Source organism: Parus major, chromosome 8, assembly GCF_001522545.3.
Source record: "Parus major isolate Abel chromosome 8, Parus_major1.1, whole genome shotgun sequence".
Classification (NCBI taxonomy): Eukaryota; Metazoa; Chordata; class Aves; order Passeriformes; family Paridae; genus Parus; species Parus major.
This window is the reverse complement of record NC_031777.1, coordinates 23,740,124-23,761,715: the sequence shown is the minus strand read 5'-3', so window position 1 is coordinate 23,761,715 and position 21,592 is coordinate 23,740,124. Positions and strand designations below refer to the sequence as shown.

The 21,592-nt window shown below is 38.0% G+C and overlaps 1 protein-coding gene across 3 annotated transcripts in view; it reads left to right on the top strand.

Annotated features, from left to right (window-relative positions):
* The window catches only part of SPATA6 (spermatogenesis associated 6), a 41,972-nt gene that overhangs the window by 11,663 nt on the left and 8,717 nt on the right, over positions 1 to 21,592 (top strand). Inside the window, exons 6-12 of one of the 3 annotated variants that reach the window (XM_015636792.2) lie at positions 1,084 to 1,164; positions 2,977 to 3,255; positions 4,858 to 4,945; positions 6,566 to 6,606; positions 7,698 to 7,873; positions 16,820 to 16,919; positions 20,519 to 20,589. In XM_015636792.2, coding sequence (XP_015492278.1) covers positions 1,084 to 1,164; positions 2,977 to 3,255; positions 4,858 to 4,945; positions 6,566 to 6,606; positions 7,698 to 7,873; positions 16,820 to 16,919; positions 20,519 to 20,589 — 836 coding nt within the window. The remainder of the gene's footprint in view (positions 1 to 1,083; positions 1,165 to 2,976; positions 3,256 to 4,857; positions 4,946 to 6,565; positions 6,607 to 7,697; positions 7,874 to 16,819; positions 16,920 to 20,518; positions 20,590 to 21,592) is intronic. The other 2 variants (XM_015636794.2, XM_015636795.2) reach the window with 2 other exon arrangements.

Sequence of the window (21,592 nt, the reverse complement as noted above, 5' to 3'; positions counted from 1 at the left end):
ACAAACAGACCCAGCTCCCTTGCATGTCTCAGTGATTTTGTGTGTTCATGTGCACAAATGCCTGTTCATTGAGATGCCTCAGGCAGCAAATTCTGTCCATGTTCAAAGAAGAAAGGGTAGAAATTTCTGGGGGCACTTGATTCTCTCCTGGATTCTGCAGAGCTGTATAGGACACACATAGATGATTGCCACTTGTTTATAGCATATGTGGCATTTAGTTCTTTTATGCCTTTTTTAATGCTGCTGTTTGGGAAATAATGCTTGTGTGTTGTAAGCCCTGTCCTTTACACCCAGTAAATTTGGAATGCATTAGCTGATGCTCAGTGAATAGAAAGGCAATAGTTGTCTGAGGTGCTATGTTCCTAGCCATGGCTGCAGTAAAAGGTGAGTGGAACAGAAGCTGCTAGTCATGTAAAAATGCTGGCCATTGTTGTGTGTGTGCTGTGCTTCACCAGGAGGCCCAGCTGGACCCTACTGAGTCTAAGCAGGACAATCTAGGGCTGCCCCATGGGCAGGAGTGGATTGTGAGCAGGTGGAACATGGTTATGGAACAAGGGAGGCATCCACAGAAGTCAGACTACTCCAAAGATTGCAGAATGAAGGATGTTCTTAGTCATACTGTTACAAAGAAATAGTTATTTGCAGTGTGATTGACTGATTAAACAAAATGTTTTTACAAAAGAGTTGGCACAACTGAGATTGTTCTCAAACAAGTTTGCAGAGTTAGCATTAATGAAACTTCTAGAGCATGACTGAAATTTTTATTGATGCCATATAGCATGGCATGAAAAATCTTTAAAAGTGCTTTTGACAAAAAAAATGTATTAAAATAAAAGTCAGACCTTAATTGTTGCACGAAAGCAGAGTAATCATCTGTAATTGAATTGTCAGAAATGCAAATGTTAGCATCTTGACATTTACCATTGCTGTTCTGTCTTTTCTAATTATCTTTATTAAAGGCTGAAATTAACAAAGGAAATGGCTGAAAATTAGGAATGGTTTGTTACATTAGGTGACATTTACCTCTTTGATACCCTTTATCTTGAGTTGGAGCTTGATGTTTAATTATTGTCTCTCTTCTAGGGAATTGCACCAAAATTGAGATTTTCTACAAACTCCCTTATTTCAGACAGTCTGTTAAGCTTAGGAAGGAGTCACATACAGGTTAGCACAATTTAATTGTTTACAATTTAATTTCTAGATTTAATATTGATAGCCTTGCTTCCAGTTTTTGCATGTGCTGCTCACTTCAAACTTTCCTCATTCTTTTGTTGTGGTTAAAGCAGGTATCATGGGTGCTTGACAACTTGATTAAATTTTTAATCAAGTATGAGTAAAGAGTGGGTTTGGTGCATGACAGTAGATGCTGAGAGTTCCTTGAATCTGAAACAATTATCAGCTGCTGTGTTCTGTGATCAGCTGAAGTGTCAGTCTCTGGTGTATTTGTACATGGGAAGATGCCTTCTCACCATTTGTTACTGACATTTAAAATTAAAGACAGTGAAAACTAGGTGAAGTTAGAGAAGGTACATTATTAAACCGAACCAATTAATTTAATTGTTTTCCATAACTATCATTGACAGTAATGGAAATGCAGATTTTTGTCAAAAAGGCTATCACCTGTATTAATCTGGAAATACTGCTTTTGCATCAAGTAAAGTTAAAGGTGAAGTATCACTCTTCTCTGGTCTCACAGATTGGAATTTTGGTTGGATTTCTGGCACAAGCTGTCATGTAAAGTTACTCTTACATCCTCCCTTTTTTGCTGTACTGTTGAAAAATGGTGCAGCATCACTGAAAGAGAACGGTTGTCAGGAAGGATTGTGTGCAAAGACACTTAGGTGACTTTAACTTGGTGGCACTGCTAATGATTTCAATGAGAAGTTTCTTCCAAATTTAGGAAATGAAATGTATTGAGACAGAAAAAGAACTAAAAATCAGTGAAAATTGTCATTGTCAGAAAAGTGGCTTCAGTGAAGGTGCCTTGAATAAGGGCAACTTGATTTAAAATTTAAGCTGTTTCTAAAAGTATCCATGAATGGCAGCTCCGATTTACTTGTGTTGCAGTGAAGGTCCAGTTTCACAAGTGGTGTAAGCCAGGAACAGCACCACCTGCTTCTGATGAAGCTGAGATTAGTCTTAGAGAATTAGGTCTGGCTTTGTGTGGGCCAGGTCCATGCTGGACCAGTGGGAATTCAGAGGAGAAGTGGTCTCTGTGCTGCCAAATTCACATTCTGTCAATACAAAACAAGCACACAGCCTTGCTGGTGGCTGTGTGTGGAGGGAAAGGCTTGAAGGCAAGCTGGACTTTTTATTTCTGGGTTCCTCTGAACCAAAGCAGTACGTGTAACATTCAGATTTAGGGCTAAAGTCAACTAGCTCCAGCTTGAAAAAAAAATTCTAACAGGAAGAGTATTATTTTTTTTCAACTAAACTTTACACTGTAAAGAACTAGTAAATTCACCATTATTCAAGAAAATATGAATTTTAGAGAATGTAGTTGCACTTCTTTTGGAGCTTTAGGCAATTCTAAATGCATATAATTTAAACTATTAAATGGGCTCCTATTTTAATTTATGCCTTTTATTCAAAGGGTAAGAATTTTATAATAAAAGCTTAAATAGATGAAAATATGCCTCAAATCTGTGTATGGCTAATTCAGATAAACTTTGTGTTAAAGGAACTTGTGACAAAATTCAATTTAATTTTTACAATCTCCTCTAACTGTGAGAAAGCTAATGAAGTATCAGACACTTAACATCTAACATGTAGTACTAGGTGTTTAACCTTTTGGTTCCAGAGAAAATGGTAAACACATTGTTTTTTAAATTGCTGTTTGCTTATAGTTCTGTGAGGGGAACTTCAGCTGCCATGTCATCTCTTTCTGGTAAAATTATTAGTTCCTTGTTTGCATTATGTTCAGCGATCTTTATCCTACACGCTGTCAAATCAGATAATTTCTCTTCTTCACTTCAGGCTGGTATGAACTGGGTGCATCATTCAGCCCTAAATGGAAAAATGCAGACAAAGCTACCAAAGAAAAGCCCTCCTTTGGGCGAGAAGGGCAGGCAGAGCTCGGCAGTGAGGAGCTACGAGCAGCCCACCATCGCCTCCAAGTCGCACTCCCCCTCCCCGTACACCAAGCGCCGCATGTGCGAGCTCTCGGAGGAGGCCAGGCAGAGACTGGCCCACCTCAACCTGGGGCCTCACGAGTTCAGGAGAGACACTGACAAACCTCCCTTTGTCATCAGACGGGTTTGTATTCGCTCCAAGGTGCTTCCAGCTTAAGCTCAGTTCAAATATTGTTCTTTCACTAAATAGCGCTCCAAAAATTCATTCAGCTCTTAGTTTAGATGAATAATTTTTCCTCTCCTTAAGAGTCTGTCACAGAATGATTTAAATGTAAAATTAACTAAAATAAAATTTCTTTTATCCGCTTTAGTAACAGACAAAGATCAAATTCTTTCATGAATATCTTGGTTAAATTCTCTGAGGCCCCATTTCTTTTCTTCCAGCACACTAGACAGGATAATAGGTGTATAAATTCAGCTTGGAAGTAATTGATATTAGTATTAAAAAATCCTGAATAAGACTTTAAAGAAAGAGTGTCTAGTCACATTATGAACACTTACACTTCCTCTCTTTCAACTTTTTTTTATGTTGGCATCCTGTGATCTTTGGAACACTTCCTTTGCTCAGAGCTACATCTCAAACACTTTGACTTAGAGTTCATAACATAAGAACATTTTGCCATACATGAAAAATTGTCCTGAAATTAGGTACTTATTTAAAGAAATTGTGTGTAACTCTTTTAAAATCAAAGAGCTACTTTTCCCAGCCACCTGCAGGATAATATACTCATTTTTTTCCCCCTTCTTAATTTTTCTTCGTATTGGAACAATTCTCTGTTTTTAGAAAATCACTTCAAATTTGTAGGGGCAGAAATGGGATTGTTCATCCTCTGTGCTGTGACACTATGATTTCTCTATAGTTCTGGGCACATACCACAACCAGTTAGATAATCTAGTGGTTGAATAGTTTGCTTCTACCTTTTTACCTAATATCAGTACTAATTAATTAATAATATATAGTCAAAGTTTAGAATTCTTTCCCAAGTTTTATTCTACATATAGCTACCTTTTAGAAATTCAAAACAGCCTGAATAAGTCATTAATTATTCATCAATCTACTGTTTCTCTCAAATATTTTTCTTTTAACTCCTTTTATTCAATTCTTCTGGTTTTTGATCTATAGGTGAAGTTCATAGTTTAATTATAGTATCATTAACACTGATTATTGATTTTCAATGCTTGGTTATGTTTGTACAAAAAAAGGAGAAAGCTTGTCTCTTAATTCAGCATGTCCTAGTTGTCATGGCCTTTCTAGACTGAGAGTTCTTCTTTTAGGGAATCTTTACTGCTGAGAACTCTTTTGGCCTGGAGATTTTGTGTTACATGAAGATCAAAATTGGATTATATTAAATGTAACTTTTTAATTAGGAAGAGATTCAGATCTCTCTTGGTGAGCTCTGAGCTGTTTAGAATAAATATGAGATACTAGGAATTGTTTAAAAAGACTGCAGACATTACAGATGAAGGAGAAACTATCTGTATTTTTCCTTTCTTTGAACAATAGAACATTCAGAGTTTTCTAGACCTTTCTAGCACCATTTCTGTTTATGCACAGTAATGCTAATAATGCACACAAGCCAAGTGCCATGAAAATAGTCTAAAATAGTATTTAAATAAAGTAAAATATCTTAGAAAGTACTAGCTGTGGTCTTATGAACAAAACCAGAAAAAAAAAAAGGAATTGATACATCTGATACTGAGCATTTTAACAGTATTTTTGCTTCAGGTTGGACAACCAAGTCCTGGCATTAAACTTCATCCCTGGTGTTCCCTGCGAGAAAGCGCAGCAGAAGCCTGGCCCAAGGCACCCCATGGTCAGTATTTTCTACTACATATCTCATTAATGCTTTTGATTTCTGCAGGTAGTAGTTTTATTTGGGGCTTTTTATTATTACTTTGGTATTTTATTCATTATGAAAATGTCAGTCTGTGATGGGGAAAAAGCTGTTAGTTCTTCCTAGGAAAAGGAAGAATGCTGAATAAATTACTGCTTCAGAGGGTGCCCTTGAACAGTTCTTTACCTCATGAAGCTTGGAACATAGTTCTACATGATAGGAAAATAGGAGAGAATTCCAAAGCTCAGATGAGTGCTCTGTTTCACTCTACTTTTTTGTTGACTTGAATGGTGGAGAAAATCTGCACCATGGTTTGTGGGTGTGTTGATCAGACTTGGAGTATGGATTATGTTAAAGTTCAGGGGCTCTGTTCCTTCAAAAGTTAATAATGCTTATTTCAGCAGTATTTGTGAGCAGTGAATCAGTGATTTACCATTATTAATGAGCATCCAAGATGTGCTGCAATTTCTGCTTTAGCATGCTTTGGTATCAGTAAGTGAGAGTTTAATAAAAAGTGTGGGACCAGAAATTTAAGAAAGCACCCTAAAACTTGATTTTATTGCACGTCTTACAATATGAGGGTTTTAATGAATCTCATCAGTATTTGTTTATGTGTGCTTTGCCTCATTTTTATTTCATTTCCTCACTAATTATAATTTGTTATACAGCAAATCATTACGAACGTCTTATTTTACATTTGTTCTTTGTCGTTGCTTTGGGTGCTGGATTTTAAAGGTTTCACATCCCCTTTGGGAACAAATTGGCCAGTCTGTGATTGCTGGATAATGGAACAGACCGGATCATCTGATACTATTGCACACTTACAAAATGAGCTGGTGGTTTCTGGCCAGTATTTAGGAGACCAAGATCTACCTCACTATTAATATCCAGAGGATTCTTTGGTCACCTGCCTGTGCCATGAGGCTTAACTGTAACTTCTGAAAAGAACAGATTCCTAGGATTAGAAATCTTAATGCAGACCGTACAGTTTAGTCCCTTTTTGCTTTTCCTGGCTCACAGGGCTGTTCAGTACAAACTGGTGTACCAGATGAAGAAAGCAGATTTAATGTCAGCTCCTCAGGGATGAGGTGCATATTGACACTGGTGAAAAATCCTAACCCAGTGTGGGCCTGAGAGTTTCTCCAAGGGTTTCCCTGGGCTTTGTATTCATGTTTGTGAGTCAGTGGTGAAGGAAGGAATGCAGAGGTGATAGGAGGAGGGAGAGATGCTCACATGGAAATTTTTTCAGAGAGGATTAGTAAGGTAGAGGAATGTACATGAGAATTTTTGGGAATGGTAGAGCTTATTTGATACTGATTTAAGCAAAAACAGTGTAACAAAATGTGCTACTTTTGTCTGTGCAGAAGATAGTACCTACACTGATTCATTATTGCAAACACTGTATTCCATTCAATGGGAAGGTACGGTTTTCAGCTAAAGAAGGTGATTTCCTGAAATACAGTGAGGAGCAAAAATAATAAATTGCTTTAGTTTTGTTTGTGAGGACAGATAGGATGCTTTGTAAAAGTTTTCACAGAATTTAGGAAATGCAAATATCTTTTTGATTTCTTCTGTCACGGACCTTTTTTCTTTCTCCAGATCCTTCCCCTCTCAACAGCTACAGACCCAGGAAAACTGAAGTGAGTACTCTGAAGTGTTTTTGCTTACACACTGTTTTTTGGGAAGCTCCAAGCTTCCCAATCTTGCTTGGATTGTCTTGCGTAGGTATTTTTGAAACTTTATCTACTGTAGTATTAAAACAAGAAAAAGGATATTTTAAATCTGATCTAGGCTGGTTAAGGTCTGCTGACAGAGTATTTACAAACAGTAGAAGGAAACTTAGCACTCTTCAAAGATGCTTTTGCCTGCACATACAGAACTTGCTTTTCCTTGGCATTAAGGCTTGCAGCAAGGCCATAGAGGAGCCTTTAAAGGTCATTAGCATTTGCCTTTCCAGTTATTCTATGAGCATTCTTCATTCTGGAACTGTGTGCAAAGGTGGCACTGGCACTACTAGGAAATCACTGTTGTGTTATTTCACATCCTTTCTTTTTCAGATTTTAGCTTCTTTCTGTATTAAAATAATCTAAAGATTAATGTCAGGGTTGGTTTGGGTCTGGGAGGTTTTATTCTTTATGTTCTCAGTTGTTTTTGCCTGTGTTCCTGAAGTACTGCAAAAATAGTGGGTTTAGGCATTTAGTTATGTGTGCCATCCTAGATTTCCTAATGGCTGGGAAAACTGATGATAATAGGGAGGAGGAAAGAAAGAGAATTATCAGGGTAAAGTTTGATATATATGTTAAGCACACGTTTCTCAGAGTCTAAACTTTTATTACCGAGGACTGTAGTTCTGTTTACCATGTGAGTCTAATACATTGTGCTGCCTCTAGATTGTTCCATGGGTTGTTTAGACTCTCAGGCATTATTCTGAATCTGTAAGATTCCTGGGGAGGGTAAGCCTTTAGGTTGTGCACTCAGAAAAGTTGATAAAAGAGCTGTTGCAGTAGTTTCACATAAGATGGTGTGTTAGTTACCAACAAATTCCTCTGAGACTTGGTTTACTTTAGGCCATGGATTTTTGTATGAAATTCGGGTTCTTGTTCTTTCCCCAGCAGATAGATATTCCTGAATGAATATACAATGTTTAACCTTTCAGGTTGAGAAATAAAAGCATGAAAATTGTACATCTTGATATTTGTAATAAATTTTAGTTTGGTGGGGTATTTTTCAGACAAAATCTACCAGTGGAAAAGGCTTGGACAGTTCTGCTCTTTGCAAGGAGGATGTGAGCCCAGATCCATCCAACAGGGAGTCCCATTCTGCTGCTTCTTTGGAGCGTTCAGCACCTCCAGCAGGTCAGGAGCCTTCTCCAAGTTCTGTGCTGAATCGATCTTCTCTGAGGGAAAGGTAATGCTCTGGTTTTGTTTGTGACATTCTGGAATTAGGAACATGAGACAATGATAACAGTGCCTGTATGACTGTAGTTTGCATGTTTGGAAGTGTGAGGGCTGAAAAAAGGACTGAAAAGTCTTCCTGCAGCAGCTGTGTTGTTGTTTGACTTTTGCTGTGTTTGCCATCACCTCTCTGCTTGATGATTACAGTCCTAGTAACATGGCAGTGAAAATCTCTGGAATGGTGACACCCCAGATTTTAGGCTGCCAATGTCCATCTGGAACAGAGAATGAATAAATCATCACTTAAATGAATCATCACTGTTTCAGATGTGATTGGAATCTCAGGAATGTAAATACAGATATGTAAAAATGGCACGTAAACTTTACAGTAGGTACTTGGAAACGTTTTTGGCATCTGACTTCTCACAGGTGTTTTTGAGCATGTACTTGGGGCTGTGCTGTACTCACATGTGTGACTGGAGTGCATGACATGCTTGGGCTAGCCTTAATCTACTCAGTGTGTTTTTTTCAAATCTTCACTTTGTTGACATCCTAAGATTTTGGTTTTGATTTTTTGAGTTGAAGTGTGGACCTCTGTCACTATTCTGTGTAAATTAATTGCTATATTTCAATTACTTTTCTTAGCTATGTCCACTGACCCCAATGGGACTGGGTTGGGGACAGTTTCAAATATCCTTTAATTCAGTGGATTTCAGTCCCCAAGGTAATATTTTGGGCCAGTTTCCCAGCTTCAGTGTCTTATGAGGGTGGAATGGAAGAAATGTCAAAAAAGCAGCAAATGATTTCATGCTTAAGACCTCCAGTTCTTCAAGGAGAATATTTCCTGCTTCCAGATGAGTAGAACATGTTCTTGGTGCTTCTCTTGTACATTCAAGTAAGAAGTTACTGGTTGGCTTTCTGGGAACAGAAAAACTGTATGCAAAGCTAGTCCTTAGTAAGCAAATAGATAAAATAATTGGGAGAAACTAAGGATTAAACTGTTGACCTGTCCTAAATGCTGAAGATATGCTTTGGTGACCAGTTCACATTGTTTCCATTAGTACCAAGTAAGTCAATGCTTGCAGGTTGCATTTTACAGCCTACACACAGCCTAATGCTTGTTTCCAAAACAGAAAAACTGTCTCAGTTTTTTCTTTAAAAAGAAAAATGACAGATGGCAGGTGGGGACTGAATTTTTAATACTCACAAAGATCAAGTTGGTGTTTTAACATCTTCCTCTGCTTGAAAACTTGTTTGTTAGTTGTTCTGTGTAATAGTGTATCTTGAGAAGTGTTACACAGAGATTAGGATGTATCTGGGGTTTGAAGGAGGTTTCTTTGTCCTCTTGTCTCCCTCCCCACTCTCCTCTGACAATGTTTGTGCATTAGTTACCCATATCTGGGGAGGAGATATTGTCATGGTAACTTTTTTATCCTTTTTTCAGCTGGACTCCTTTTGGAGGGATTTGGGCTAAATTATATAGACATTTTATTTAGAGCTGATGGGGTGCCTTCTATTGATAGCAGGAAAGTCTTGTATGTTGTGAGCTGATGTTACATGCATAGTAATTCAGTCATCTGCCAGTTAATCTTGAACTTGTCTGAATGTTCTTGCTTTTTTCTTTATGAGCCTCTCTCCAGAAGAGATTTCTGATCTTGTGAAATTGTTTTTTCTTCTTATTAAAGGAAATGTTCTCAGCTCTTCAGAGCTGTAACATCTCTTTATGTAAAATATGTAACCATTTACTTCTGTCATCAGAAAAAAAAAATCAAAATGAGAAATAAAGGGCATAGTCTAAAAAAAATTGATCTCTGTTTCATGCTGCTGAGATAACAATGGTTTTAGCTGATTGTGTACTGAGAGTTATACTTGGAATGACAAACATGGTTTAGAGGTCAATGTTTGGAAATGCATGCAAACACTGCTGTTCAGATCATAGAAATAGAGAGGAAATCAGTGCACTGAAAGAAAAGCAGTGTTAGTGTAATTGAAAGAATATGGAGTCTTATCTCACAGTATTTGTTGTTTATTTCCTCAATTTTATTTTGAATTACAAAGATAAATTGCTTAGCATATCCAGGCTACTGTTTTTAATTCTAGTCAACCCACAGTCAATATGAAACTTGACTCCCCACCTCGACCTTTAGTTCCCTCTTTTCCCTTTCTTTTTTAAAAAGTACTATGAAGTGACTGTCTGCCTTCTTGGGAGTACCTCCCAGAGCCCTGCTGTGTGGTTGTTAAACCACTGCAATACTTTTCAGTGAGACAGAAATTGGGGTCTTGTGCAAGGTCCTCTGAGCCCTTTTGTATCCTCCCTGGCAGTTTTCAGTCCCTTTCTCTGAGCATGCTAGAGACACCACAAATCAATCCTCTTCCCCTTTCCTCTGGGATTTCAGTCAGAAGCAGAACTGTAAATAGATTTACTATTGAACAAGACAGCCAAGTTTTGAATATTGATTTTTCATACTTTCTTTTTACATTTTTCTTTATGGAGGCATTTGCTGATGTTGGAAGCTGACACTCAGCAGAGTGATGTGGCCATACAACCCTCCAGAGGTCCCTTCCTGCCCTCACCATTCCATGATTCTGTAGGTTTGGCTGCAGCTCCTGGGCAGACCAGTGGCACTCCCAGACCCCCGAGTTTGCCACACCCTGTGCCCCACAGTGTGCCAAGGCAGTTTGGCTTGGTTGTGCAGAGATCAGTGGCCTGATGTGGAAAGAGTATTCATACTCAGCCCTTTCAGTGCTGCTTCAGGAAAGCAAAATTGGAGTCCAGTCCTTGCTTTCATGGTGCACAGACATCCTCATGCACTCCTAGAAGATGGGGTTTTTTCTTGGGGACTTACAAGCTAAGCCTTCCTTGCAGCACTGAAACCTGCAGCAAAGTACCTGTCAGAAAGAAAAGGAGAAATAGTGAGATGGATTCCATAAGGTCAAGAAGTCCTTTGAACAGAGCTGTGTGCTGGCACAAGAAAAATCCTTTCCTCAAGAGACTACAACAATCATGGGAGTATTTGACTGCTTCTGTTATGTGAGAGGCAAAGCTACTTCTCGTGCATTTGGGATCAAAGGAGCCTTTTTCCTACTCTGGAAATAGCTTGCTTCTGCTTTTGTTTCCAGATTGAAGTGCAGTTCGATAGCTTTTTTCATGTTCTCCTGGTTATGCTGCTGGTATGTGATCTTACCTGCTATAAAATTTAACAAAAACCTGAGTTCTCTTTGATGTGAGACAGAGGTTAAGTGTCTGGATCAGATGCCCTTCTGTAATACTCCTCTATTGTTTTACTACCATCTTTTCTTATTCTCATTTTCCTAGTCCTAGGGAAATAACAGCATGAAGTTAGATATTGGCAGTGATAGATACAATGAAAGATACTAATAGATATTAATGAAATACTAGATCCTATGTGAAGTCCTTGAAAACACCAGTTACCAGAATTTTTGGCTTCAGTGATCTTGAAAACGATCATGCCAGGATCTTGGGGGTTATTTTTATTGCACAGCAAAAAAAGCAGAAACAGGTGGTTCACCTGGTATTTTAGAGACTGGCATGCATCCTGAGACAGGGCTTGCCTCTGTGAGAGGGTATGCTTTAAGAGAACTTCTGCTACAAAGCAGAACACTGAAAAATATTGCAGGTTTCATAGGAAAAAGAAATCAGATCAAGAAATCTCAGGAGAGCCTGCACCTTGGCTTCCTGTCTGTTTCTAGCCATTTAAAAGTCATTACTTCTGATTTTTGGAATTTACTTTTGTAGGAATGTTTTGGGTTTACCAATCTCTCCTCTTGGGAAGGTTTACTTCTTTTGTATCCTTTAAATATTAACTTCTGGAATCAGCACTTGAAAATCAGTTATTTCATACTGCATTCTGCAAAAGTGAGCAATACCTAACCCTTCTTTCATATTTTTGACCAACATCTGTACTATTTGTCATCTGCATTGGTTGATTTTGCTGCAGCAGTAAGTAAATTTGAAATTGATTGCTGTCAGAGCCATTTTGTATATAAATTAATAAATTCAGAGAAGATAGAAGGTAATGGAAAATCTTGCAAAGAGCATAAGGAGGTGCAGCCAATTTGTGACATACTAATGATTTAGTACCAGAATGACTTCAACCTTTTGGGAGCAACTGCTTAGCTGGAGTATTGACTTTCATTGAAATTTCGGAAGCTGTCTGCCATTAACTTTCTTTCTACATGATGTATATTGCCACAGTTTTAAGGGCTGGATATGAAAAGGAAGACGAAAAAAGCATTTACTGATTTAAGAACTCAGCACTGAACGTGTCACAAGTGCTTCAAGGCCCAGCTATAAACAGGGCTTTTGAAAGAAAGAGAAGCTACACAGAAAGCATGAGAAATTTTACCTTTTTTTTCCTGTCTTGGTTTAGAGGGAGAGAAAATTGGTACACAGCTGAGCTGTCAGCTTCTGCTTCCAAATATTTAGGCTTCTGTGCTCTGATTTAAGGCCCTGTGTGTGTGTGGTTGTTCCTGCTTCATAGTAATATCCTGCTACTGTGAAAGCAACCACCCTCCTCCACTTCCAACATTGTGAGAATGTGGGGGGTTTGTGTTGGTATAACTTCATTTCAATTCAAGCTTCTATGTATAAACAGAGGCTCTAAAACACTTCTGGGCTGCATCATAGCCATCGGTCGCTTTAAGAAAAAGCAAACCAAAATTGTGTCCTTGACTCAATAGACCTGGAAAACCCTGAAGTGTAGCCCAGCTTTTCTATTGTGCCTCCTCACAGACCAGTGTGCACTGAAAACCAGGTTCATCCTGCTGAATTACCACCTCAGGTCCTCTAAAATGAGAGTAAAGCCATGTCCTTCCCTACTATGAATGCTGAATAAATACCTGCACAGATATAAAATATGTGAGGTGGGGATTTTTGTGCAAGTTCTTGCAGACTGTGTTTTTTTCAGGTTCTACTCAGCTATAAGTGTTCTTACTCTCTCTTCCCCCCAGTTACAGTGGCGTTCTCTGCAGCTGTGAATCTGGTACTACAGGACTCCATTGATTTCTGCCCTCTGATAGTTTGTCCTTGTGTGTGGTTTTGCTCAGCGTGAGGACTGTGTCTTTGAAGCTGATGGATTCTGTGGAGGCCACATGCACAGAATTGTTCCCAAGGCAGGGAGGTGCTCTGCTGGGGGAAGGGGTCACGAGAGCCACTGCAAGTGCTCTGCACAAGGCTCTGGCATTAATTCTGCTGATGTGAAATGTATTAATATCTCCTGCTGAAATGTGATATTAATGTTTTTGCTACGTGCAAGTGGATGATTGGATTGTCTGACATTTAAAAATTCCTATTTATTACAGCTCTCAAGTTTGCAGGCTGCTGTTTGAGTAGAGTACATGGGTGGATGTATCCTGTTTGCATTTCTAATGGAGTATTTCATCCTAATGGATAAAATTATACATGAAAATCATCTTTAGCACAAAATCTACACTATCTGTTTGGCTTCTTTTTTTCTTTTTTTTTCCATCAAGGTAGATGTTGTCAGTATGACCTTAAAAAATCCTTATCTCATAAAAGAAAATAAATGCCTTTTAGTCACATTACAAGGGAAAATGGTTCTGTTTCCTTGATCGGACTCAACACAACATCTTTGAAATTAATCTTGAAAAGTTCTCTGATTGATCTGGCTTTTTCTAGGTCACTGAGCTATATTTCCAAAGTGTTTATACAATCTATTGGAATCAATAAACAATTTAAACTGATGTAACTGCAGAATGTTTGCAAGTCCCAGGGAAAATTGAAAGTATGACAAAGAATACAGCTGTAGAAGTTTATTTCGTTTATCAGGACAAACAGTCATTGAAATGAAATGACTTTCCTTTGAACACTGCAATATGATAGTGACACTTTAATCACATAAATAAGTAGCTGTTCATTTTAAAGAGTTGTTATTGGTGATTTTGGGCAAATAGAATCCCTTTATTTATACTCCAAGAAGCTGTGCAGTAAAGCCCGTTTGATAAAGTATTTCCAATAGGAGAGTCAGAATATAAAAAGGTTTCACTTCAGATTATGGTTGTTGTGTTTCAGGCATGATTTTATTTTAGTTTGTACTTCAGTTGGTAAATATTAACATTATTCTTTAAATGTGGATTAGACCCTATAGTTGTTGCTAAAATTAGACAATAAAAATACTAGAAAAGCTAATTAAAAAGAAGCTGATACCATTTTTAATCACACTTAAGGTTTTTTGGGGTTTTGTTTTAATTTGTTGTTTTTTCTGTAAATGAAGTTTGGGGTCTGTGTGAGGGGCCAACATTTGTTATACCACAGCGCACACTAGTGGATTGATCCATAAAATCACCTGGAGAAAGAATTTAATAGTTCTCAAATTAAGTACTTAAATCTTCTTCATGCAGACATAGCCATGTATTTTCTAACTGAATACAATACCAGGCTGGGTTTTCTTTTTTTTTTTTTTTTTCCCAAAAGTAAATACATTTATCTCAAAGGATATTTGTAAATTTACGATTAATAACAATGACCTGAAATCTTACATACAAATTTCATAAAATTTATTTCCCAAAGGCAATGTATTCCAGTTTCTCAGAGCAAGCAACCTGAGTGTTGGAAGAACAGCAGCTGCTGTATAAATAAGGGAAAATGCCATGACTTCATGGCTCTATCTTTTATTTGTCAACTGGGAAATGACTCACTCTTAGTGCACCTAGGATGCAGATTTTTAAACATGCATTTCAGAGGTCCTTTAATATCAGTAAATGTTGTAAATTCTAATGGGAAGCCGTAAGATGATAGTATCACTGCAGACCCTTTCCCTTACCTGTCTTCTTTTTTTAAAAAACAGTGGATTTTTTTTCAGAACAGGTGGTAGAGCACAAGCAGTACATCAAATGGGGTTTGACTGCATTAGGAAAGTGAACATTCCTTTCTGCTTAAGGGACTCAGACTTCTGTTTCTTTAAGGGCAGTGCTTTTCTACCCTAACAAAATTCTCAAACCATTTTACATTCTTTTAGAAGAAGGTATGTGAAATCTTTCAGTGCAACAGATTGCTGGATTCTAGTATGCAAAAGAATTGTACAGTATGGATTTGCCATACATGCTCTTGGGTTTGGAATTCATTGCAAAATTCTCAGGATGGTAATAGGAATGCTGTAGACAGCTTGGTGAAAATTCCTGCTTGTAGTGATGCGAGGACAACAATGAAATCTTTAGAAATCATATGGATTATTTGTTATATACCTCCAATATTTTGTCATTTCTTGGCACCCTTTCCTGAAGAAAAATAGAAGCATTCTCAAGTAGATGAATTGATTTAAAGAAGCTCATATATAAGCTGAAAATACTGGTGCTGTTTAGAACAACGAGAGATATTTCGGACATACAAGCAACAATAAGTGAGTCCAAATAAGTTGTTTAGATAGAAGAAGATTACTCAAAAGCAAAGAACTGGTCACTTTCTAGTTATATTTCAATCTTTGTCCCTGGTAATAAAAGGAATGATCCAAAAGATTGCAAAGAACTCTATGCCCTGCCTGCAACCTTCAAGATAATCTGGCACGTCCCATTTTCAGCATCCTGTTCCCATTAATTTTTACATTTCTAGGCTGCCTGTTTTGTACTGAAGCTGTCTCTGTGTACTTGGTTTGTTCTTTTTGAAAGGAGCTGAGCAGTTCTTGAGCTGTATTGAAATTTCTGGAGGTTTGGTGAAGGTGAACTGAGCCAGGCACGATCAGACTGGGGATTTGAGAGTGATAGACTGGATAATGCAGGGAATGTGATAACTCGGAGAGAGGGGGGCAGGAGAGCTGGCACTCCCAGTCCCTGTACAGAGCAAACTGGAGTCTCAGGGCTCAGAGACACTCTGTTTCTCCACTGCATCAATCCTGGGAAGCCACCAAAGCATGTCGGTGTTGCTGGTGCTCCTGATCCGGGCAGGGAATGGCAGCTCCGAGCTGCTGTTGGCTGCTGTTCAGCAGCTCAGATTGCAGCTCACAGCTCGCCCACTGACCCGTGCTCTCATTAGCATCATACCCCATCATGAGTTGTGATTTTCTTGGTGCAAAGTCAAGCTCTCAGAGCTTAGGCAACATTGAAATGAAGATGTACAATCTTCATTTGATGCTCTTTCCAATGTGATGAGCTTATGTAAGGTAGTGTTTCATAACTTTCCTCCAATTATTCTTTCCTTCTACTGATGTCTCTTTTTGAAAAAAAAATACATTTTTTAATGTTGGCATGTAAAGGATTCTGTTCTTAAAGTCTTAGTTGCCTCCCTTAAGAGACTAGGAATAACTATAGATATGAAATTTCTGCCAACTTCTGAACTTGCTGAGAAGGATGAGGGCATTTTAGTAAAGTGGAAAAAAATAATCCAAAACATAATAAGGTAAAACCCAAAAGTAGATGTTTGTTTTAAATTACTCATACCAAGCAAGCTACTTAGTTTTTAATATTAAAAAAAAAAAAAACAAATCAAAACCAAACAAACTTAAAATGCATTTCCTCTTGTGAAATAAAGACTGCAATTGCAAGTTTTTGACTCCATGTGTTTTCCAATTTGTATGCATTGGGGTTACCTTCCTTTTGATTTATTCCAGTGAAAAGAACTTCATGTGTGCAATATTTCCTTTAAAGAGAGGCAAATGAAATCTGATCACTGGGAATAGTATAGCTTTTTTATTCTGTAGGGACCACACAAACGTTACAGAAATATTACTCAAGTTACAAAATCATCAACATTTTCTGGTTTTCATCTTCTGTTGGTGTTGTGGCTACATACTGTTTATGCACTGCTTTGAAATGTTTCTTTCCTTGTACCCCAGAGAAGAATAAGAATCAAATCAAAACATTGTGTGTGTTCCAAATAGAAGGAAGTAATGCATGCTTCATAATTAAAAGGAAAAAGAAATCTCAATCAAAGAGTTCTTCAACAAGAAAATATTTCTTCACTTTGTTTTTCCTCTTCCTCTTGCAGATTTAGCACTGGTTGGCCTTCACCAGCAAATGGAGATGAGATCCATAAAAGAGTGAAAAATATTTTAAGGACACACAGTGCTAGACAGCGCCTAGTATTTGTAAGTTTGCAAACTAAATAATTTCTCTTCTCTAAAATGGCTGAAAAAGTGAACTGTGCCTACAGTCTTGGATTTATTATAATGTTGTCCTTTCAGACAGCCTTGATTGTAGAAATATGGATTTGGTGTGTGAGCTCAACAGTTTTACACTGATTTCAGAAGCCTCCTTATCTTTTGCCTTTATGGGAAAATGGTACAGGCAACCCCTCTCATGGCTTATTGAGAACAATTATATTGGGGTTTGGTTTTTTTTCTATTCTGATTTTACACTCCCAATTTAAGCAAATGTGTAGATGATTCATCTGTAGATTCTACAAATCCACAGATGTGTAGAACATCAAGGCTTAACATGTTGTGCAGCTGCACATCAGCAGCTGCATGTATCCAGCTGTTTCTAGAGCTAATATTATTATTCAGATGTGAGCTTTTTTTCCCCTAATTACCTGGCTTTCAATGAACAGAGCTCTTTGTCTAATGAGATTATACCTGGCAACAGAATATTTTACCCATGATGAAATTTTGAGGTGTGGTTTTAGACAGACAAAAATTTTTCCTATTGTGATTTTGAGAAACACAGTTTCTCAAAAAAATGCCTGAGCATTGTACCAGCTGAATAAGAAGATTGTTCATCTGCAGAGAATTTAGAATCTTGAGTGTGAGGTGAGGCAAAAGAATGGTAGAATAAAAAGCTTGTAAGGATGAGATTTGATTATGATACAATGATCATAATGATGATTATGATATAAGATGATGAGGAGCTCTGGCAATCTAACTCAGAAATGTTATTGATGGGTTAGAAGGGACGTAAGTCTCCCAAAGTGGAGAAAAGCATCTTTTTTTGCTTCAGTTTCTCTCTTAGAAAATGAAATGTTGACAGAAATCTGCCTTTGAATGTTGGTGCAATTTTAAGTTGTCACTGTCCCCAGCTGTCCACCTTCCCCCTCGGCTGCAGCTCCCTGTATCAGTGGGAAGTGGGATAAAAAGTGTGGGAGCCCTGATGTCCCCCTGTCACATTGCCCACAGCCAGGGCAGGTGCAGCACTGCTGTGCTGGCAGGGATGGGGCTCTCCACTGGCTACAGGAAATCCAGGGCAGAAATGATCTTTATTGTCATGATCCACTCCTGCAAGATGGATTGAAGAACATCTGTCTTCACTCTGAAGTCCTTATTTGTTTGTTTGTTTATTCATGTCCCCAGATTTAGCCATGGTGGGAAGCTCATTGTCTTGCCTCATTCTCACTTAATCTGATTATTTTCTCATTTCTGTTAAGTGTTCATTTTTGGCTTAGTTGTTGTAGGTTTTGTTTTTAACTCAGAAATACCTTGTCTCATGCATACTAGGACTGCTAGTTCATGAGGAGGTACAGCTAGTTCATGCTGTACCTCCCTGAGTTTTTAGAAGAATGTTACGATTTTGTGGGCTGCTGCCTCTCAAATAGAAGATGCCCATGACAGTTTTCTGTGTTTCAGCCACTCAGAATAGGTACAAATCATGTCAAATGCTCCCCTGATGATTCAATGAACTTAAGATAACAAACTGGATTTCCTGAGAGTCCAGCACCTACATTTAATGAATGCTTGCACAGCCTGAACTATCTCTGGTGATTCTTGCCTGCTTTCCTCAAACAGTAGACCATGACTTTCTGATCAGGAGAGTTGGATGATTGGTTACATGGTCTCTCCATGCAGGAAAAAAGAACTCTGCAAACATTGTGGTGGAATTCTTGAATTGTAGTACTTTCTGTTGGCTTTCTCTAGATGCACCTTGTCACTTCCAGAATCAAATGCTTGCTGAATCCTCACAGGGATGAATAAGCAGAGATGATACTTGGTCCTCTTCTGTTGGAAAACTTTGTGTTTCTGCCCTGAAAAATCCAGCTATTAGGGTACTGGCTCTTTAATTACCAACCTGATCAAACCAGTGCTGGCGAAGGACCTCTTTTCTCACTCCATTTTCTTCCACTGAAGAAGGATGTATGAAGACAAAAGGAGGGGGAAGATGCTACAGAGAAGTCTTGTGGTGCCAGATGTGTAGAGCTGGCTCATGAAAGCTGTGCTAACAGCAGCTGACATGATTAAAAAAAGAAAAAAAAATCAGTTGTTCTTGCAGTGAGTGCTGTAAAATACACCAGAATTGATTGTGCTCCCCCACATGGCCCAAAACCAAGGCTGTGACATTGCACAGTGGATGGCCAAGGTAAATGGGTCATCTTGAAAGTGAGGGAGTAAAGCAAGTGTATTGGCAATGTGGTGAGCAGATTCTGGCTCCAGTCTAGATCCTCTTCAAACTTTGAAAGGTTAGAAAGTACCTCTTACTCTGTTTCATTCCAAAGAGCCTAATACTAAATAACCATTCCCAGAAGCATACAGCTGTGTCTTCCAAAATTTCATTTTCATAGTGCTCTGCAAAAATAGTGTGACTGGAGCTCTGCTGGAGATTCCTTGGGGTGTCCACTGTACCCTTCTGCTGTGACATTCTGACAGTATCATAATGCTTCCATCTTCTTTTGCTTTCCAGAACATAATTTGCCTCTGGCAAATGCTGCAGAATTTTATTTACGACTGTACCCCATTTCCTCTTCAGTGCTTTGTTGTCTGTGACTGCTGAAGGAAGAGAGCTCTCCTGTTTACAAACACACTTATTACCTTGTATTTCACCACAGTAAATTCTCTCAGGTTTTTCCTCATCCATATGCTGCTGTTCAGCTTGCTCTGCATCTTATTGCCATCTACCACTATATTTATTGTCTTTTCTCCCAGTTCTGTGTTACCAGCAAATGTGATTATTTTTACTGCAGTCTTTTTTCCAATTATTTCTCCTATAGAATGAAAGATGACTTTGTTTACTAATCCTTACAGCAATTGACTTGTGCTGAAAGCATCACTTAATATCACCCCTTAAGTAGGGTCTTTGCTCTTCAGAGTAAAGTGAATGTGATTGTGTGTGCTGGAATTTCTAACCATCCCATCTCAGGTGAGCAGCTGGCTCCCTCCACATGGGTGTTTTGTTTCTTTCTTACTTGAAAGGGCAAATTTGGGTTAATTAATGTCTAGATAACATTTGGAAGGTAAAACTGCATTCTAGCAACTGAGAATACTTGACTGAAGGGTCGTTAAGTGTATCAGATTTTTTGAAGTTCAATAAGCATGTGCTCAACCTTGGATATGAAATTGAAGAATTGAGATGTGTGGAATTCTTCTGCCTTGTAAAACACACAAATGGATAACATAATAAGTTTTAGGTTCTTTTTCCCCTTTTCTGCAAGAAACACAAAAGCAGTAAGCAGTAGGTTTTGTAGCTTTTTGCCAATGTGTTTATTGGGGTTTCTTGAAGCTTCTGCTGTCTGCACAGTTCTCTAGATTTACACTGTCTAGAAATTCTTTCCAGTTTATTACCTGAAAAATATTGGTTGAATTGTACTGAATTTAATTTAAAGTGTTCATAAATGGTATTTGGCTCATTACATTTTGTCCCTTTCTCCCCCAAGAAATGTAAGCACTTTAATAGTCCTCTAAATGGAAAGAAAGTATTTTTGCAATAAGATCATTGTAATCAGAAACCAAGGTAATGTAAATTTGATTTCTGGGGTTTTTTTTAGGATGATTTGCCTCAGACAAGAGAACCTCCTTCAGTTTATGTGCCCTTAACCATGGGTGAGCTGCAGAGCAGGTATGGAGTTTTTCTCTGGCCAAGACAAAAGAGTCATACTCAATATTGCCCTTTACATTTAGCTAAAAATTTCTCTTCCCATTTTGAGTTTTGTCCTGTATTACACAGGGAAAATGTTTTGGGAGGCATTACTCATACAAAGCTTTCTCACCTAAAAGCAAAATAGAGTTAAATATAATTATGCCTTTGATGTTGTTTGGCACTGTGTCAGTGTAGCCTTCATAAAACACCGGGTTTGGAACTGGACTTGGTTATAAAAATCATCCTTGAGAAGAAGTTTTTGGAATTTGTCAAGCAGAGAGCAAATGTCACTTTTAAAATAATCACTTGATTATTTTTTTCTTAAAACTATGGGAGTGCAAAAATAAATTTAAGTTTATTTAGTAATATGGTTTGAGGCTGGGTTTCTGGATTTGTTTTTGTTGGGTTTTGGGTTTTGGGATTTATTTTTTTTTTTCAAAACAGATATTTGGAAAAGAGAAGCATTTTCCAAAAAATACAGCAAATTTATATGGTATAATTCAGGGATTCAGCATGCTGTATTTCAAAGCTGTCTTGGAGACCTGAAATCTTAAAAACTTGGTTTATGTACATTAATTACTCTGTGTACTCCTCACATACATGACCAGGGTTTAATTTCAACAATTTACTTATTAGATACCAATTAGATTGATTTTGATGACTTCTGTAGTAGAAATTACCAGTTTTGATGTTCTATGTGTATGCACACAGTATTTTGTACAATGTTTTGGGTACCTCTTGGAGGGAAAAGAGTAAGTATTGGAAATCTTTTTTGGGCTCCTGTGGCTTTTCTGGTTTTCTTTCTATTAAGGGAGAAGCCCTAGAACTGTGGTGCTGTATTTGAGAGGTATTGCCATTAGAAAAGGCTTTATTTTGATAATTAAATGTCACACACTATTTCCTAACAAAGGTACTCCAAATCACCACTGTACCCCCCTGACAGAAGGGTATTTCAATATGGGTGCCATAACAAACTTCTACT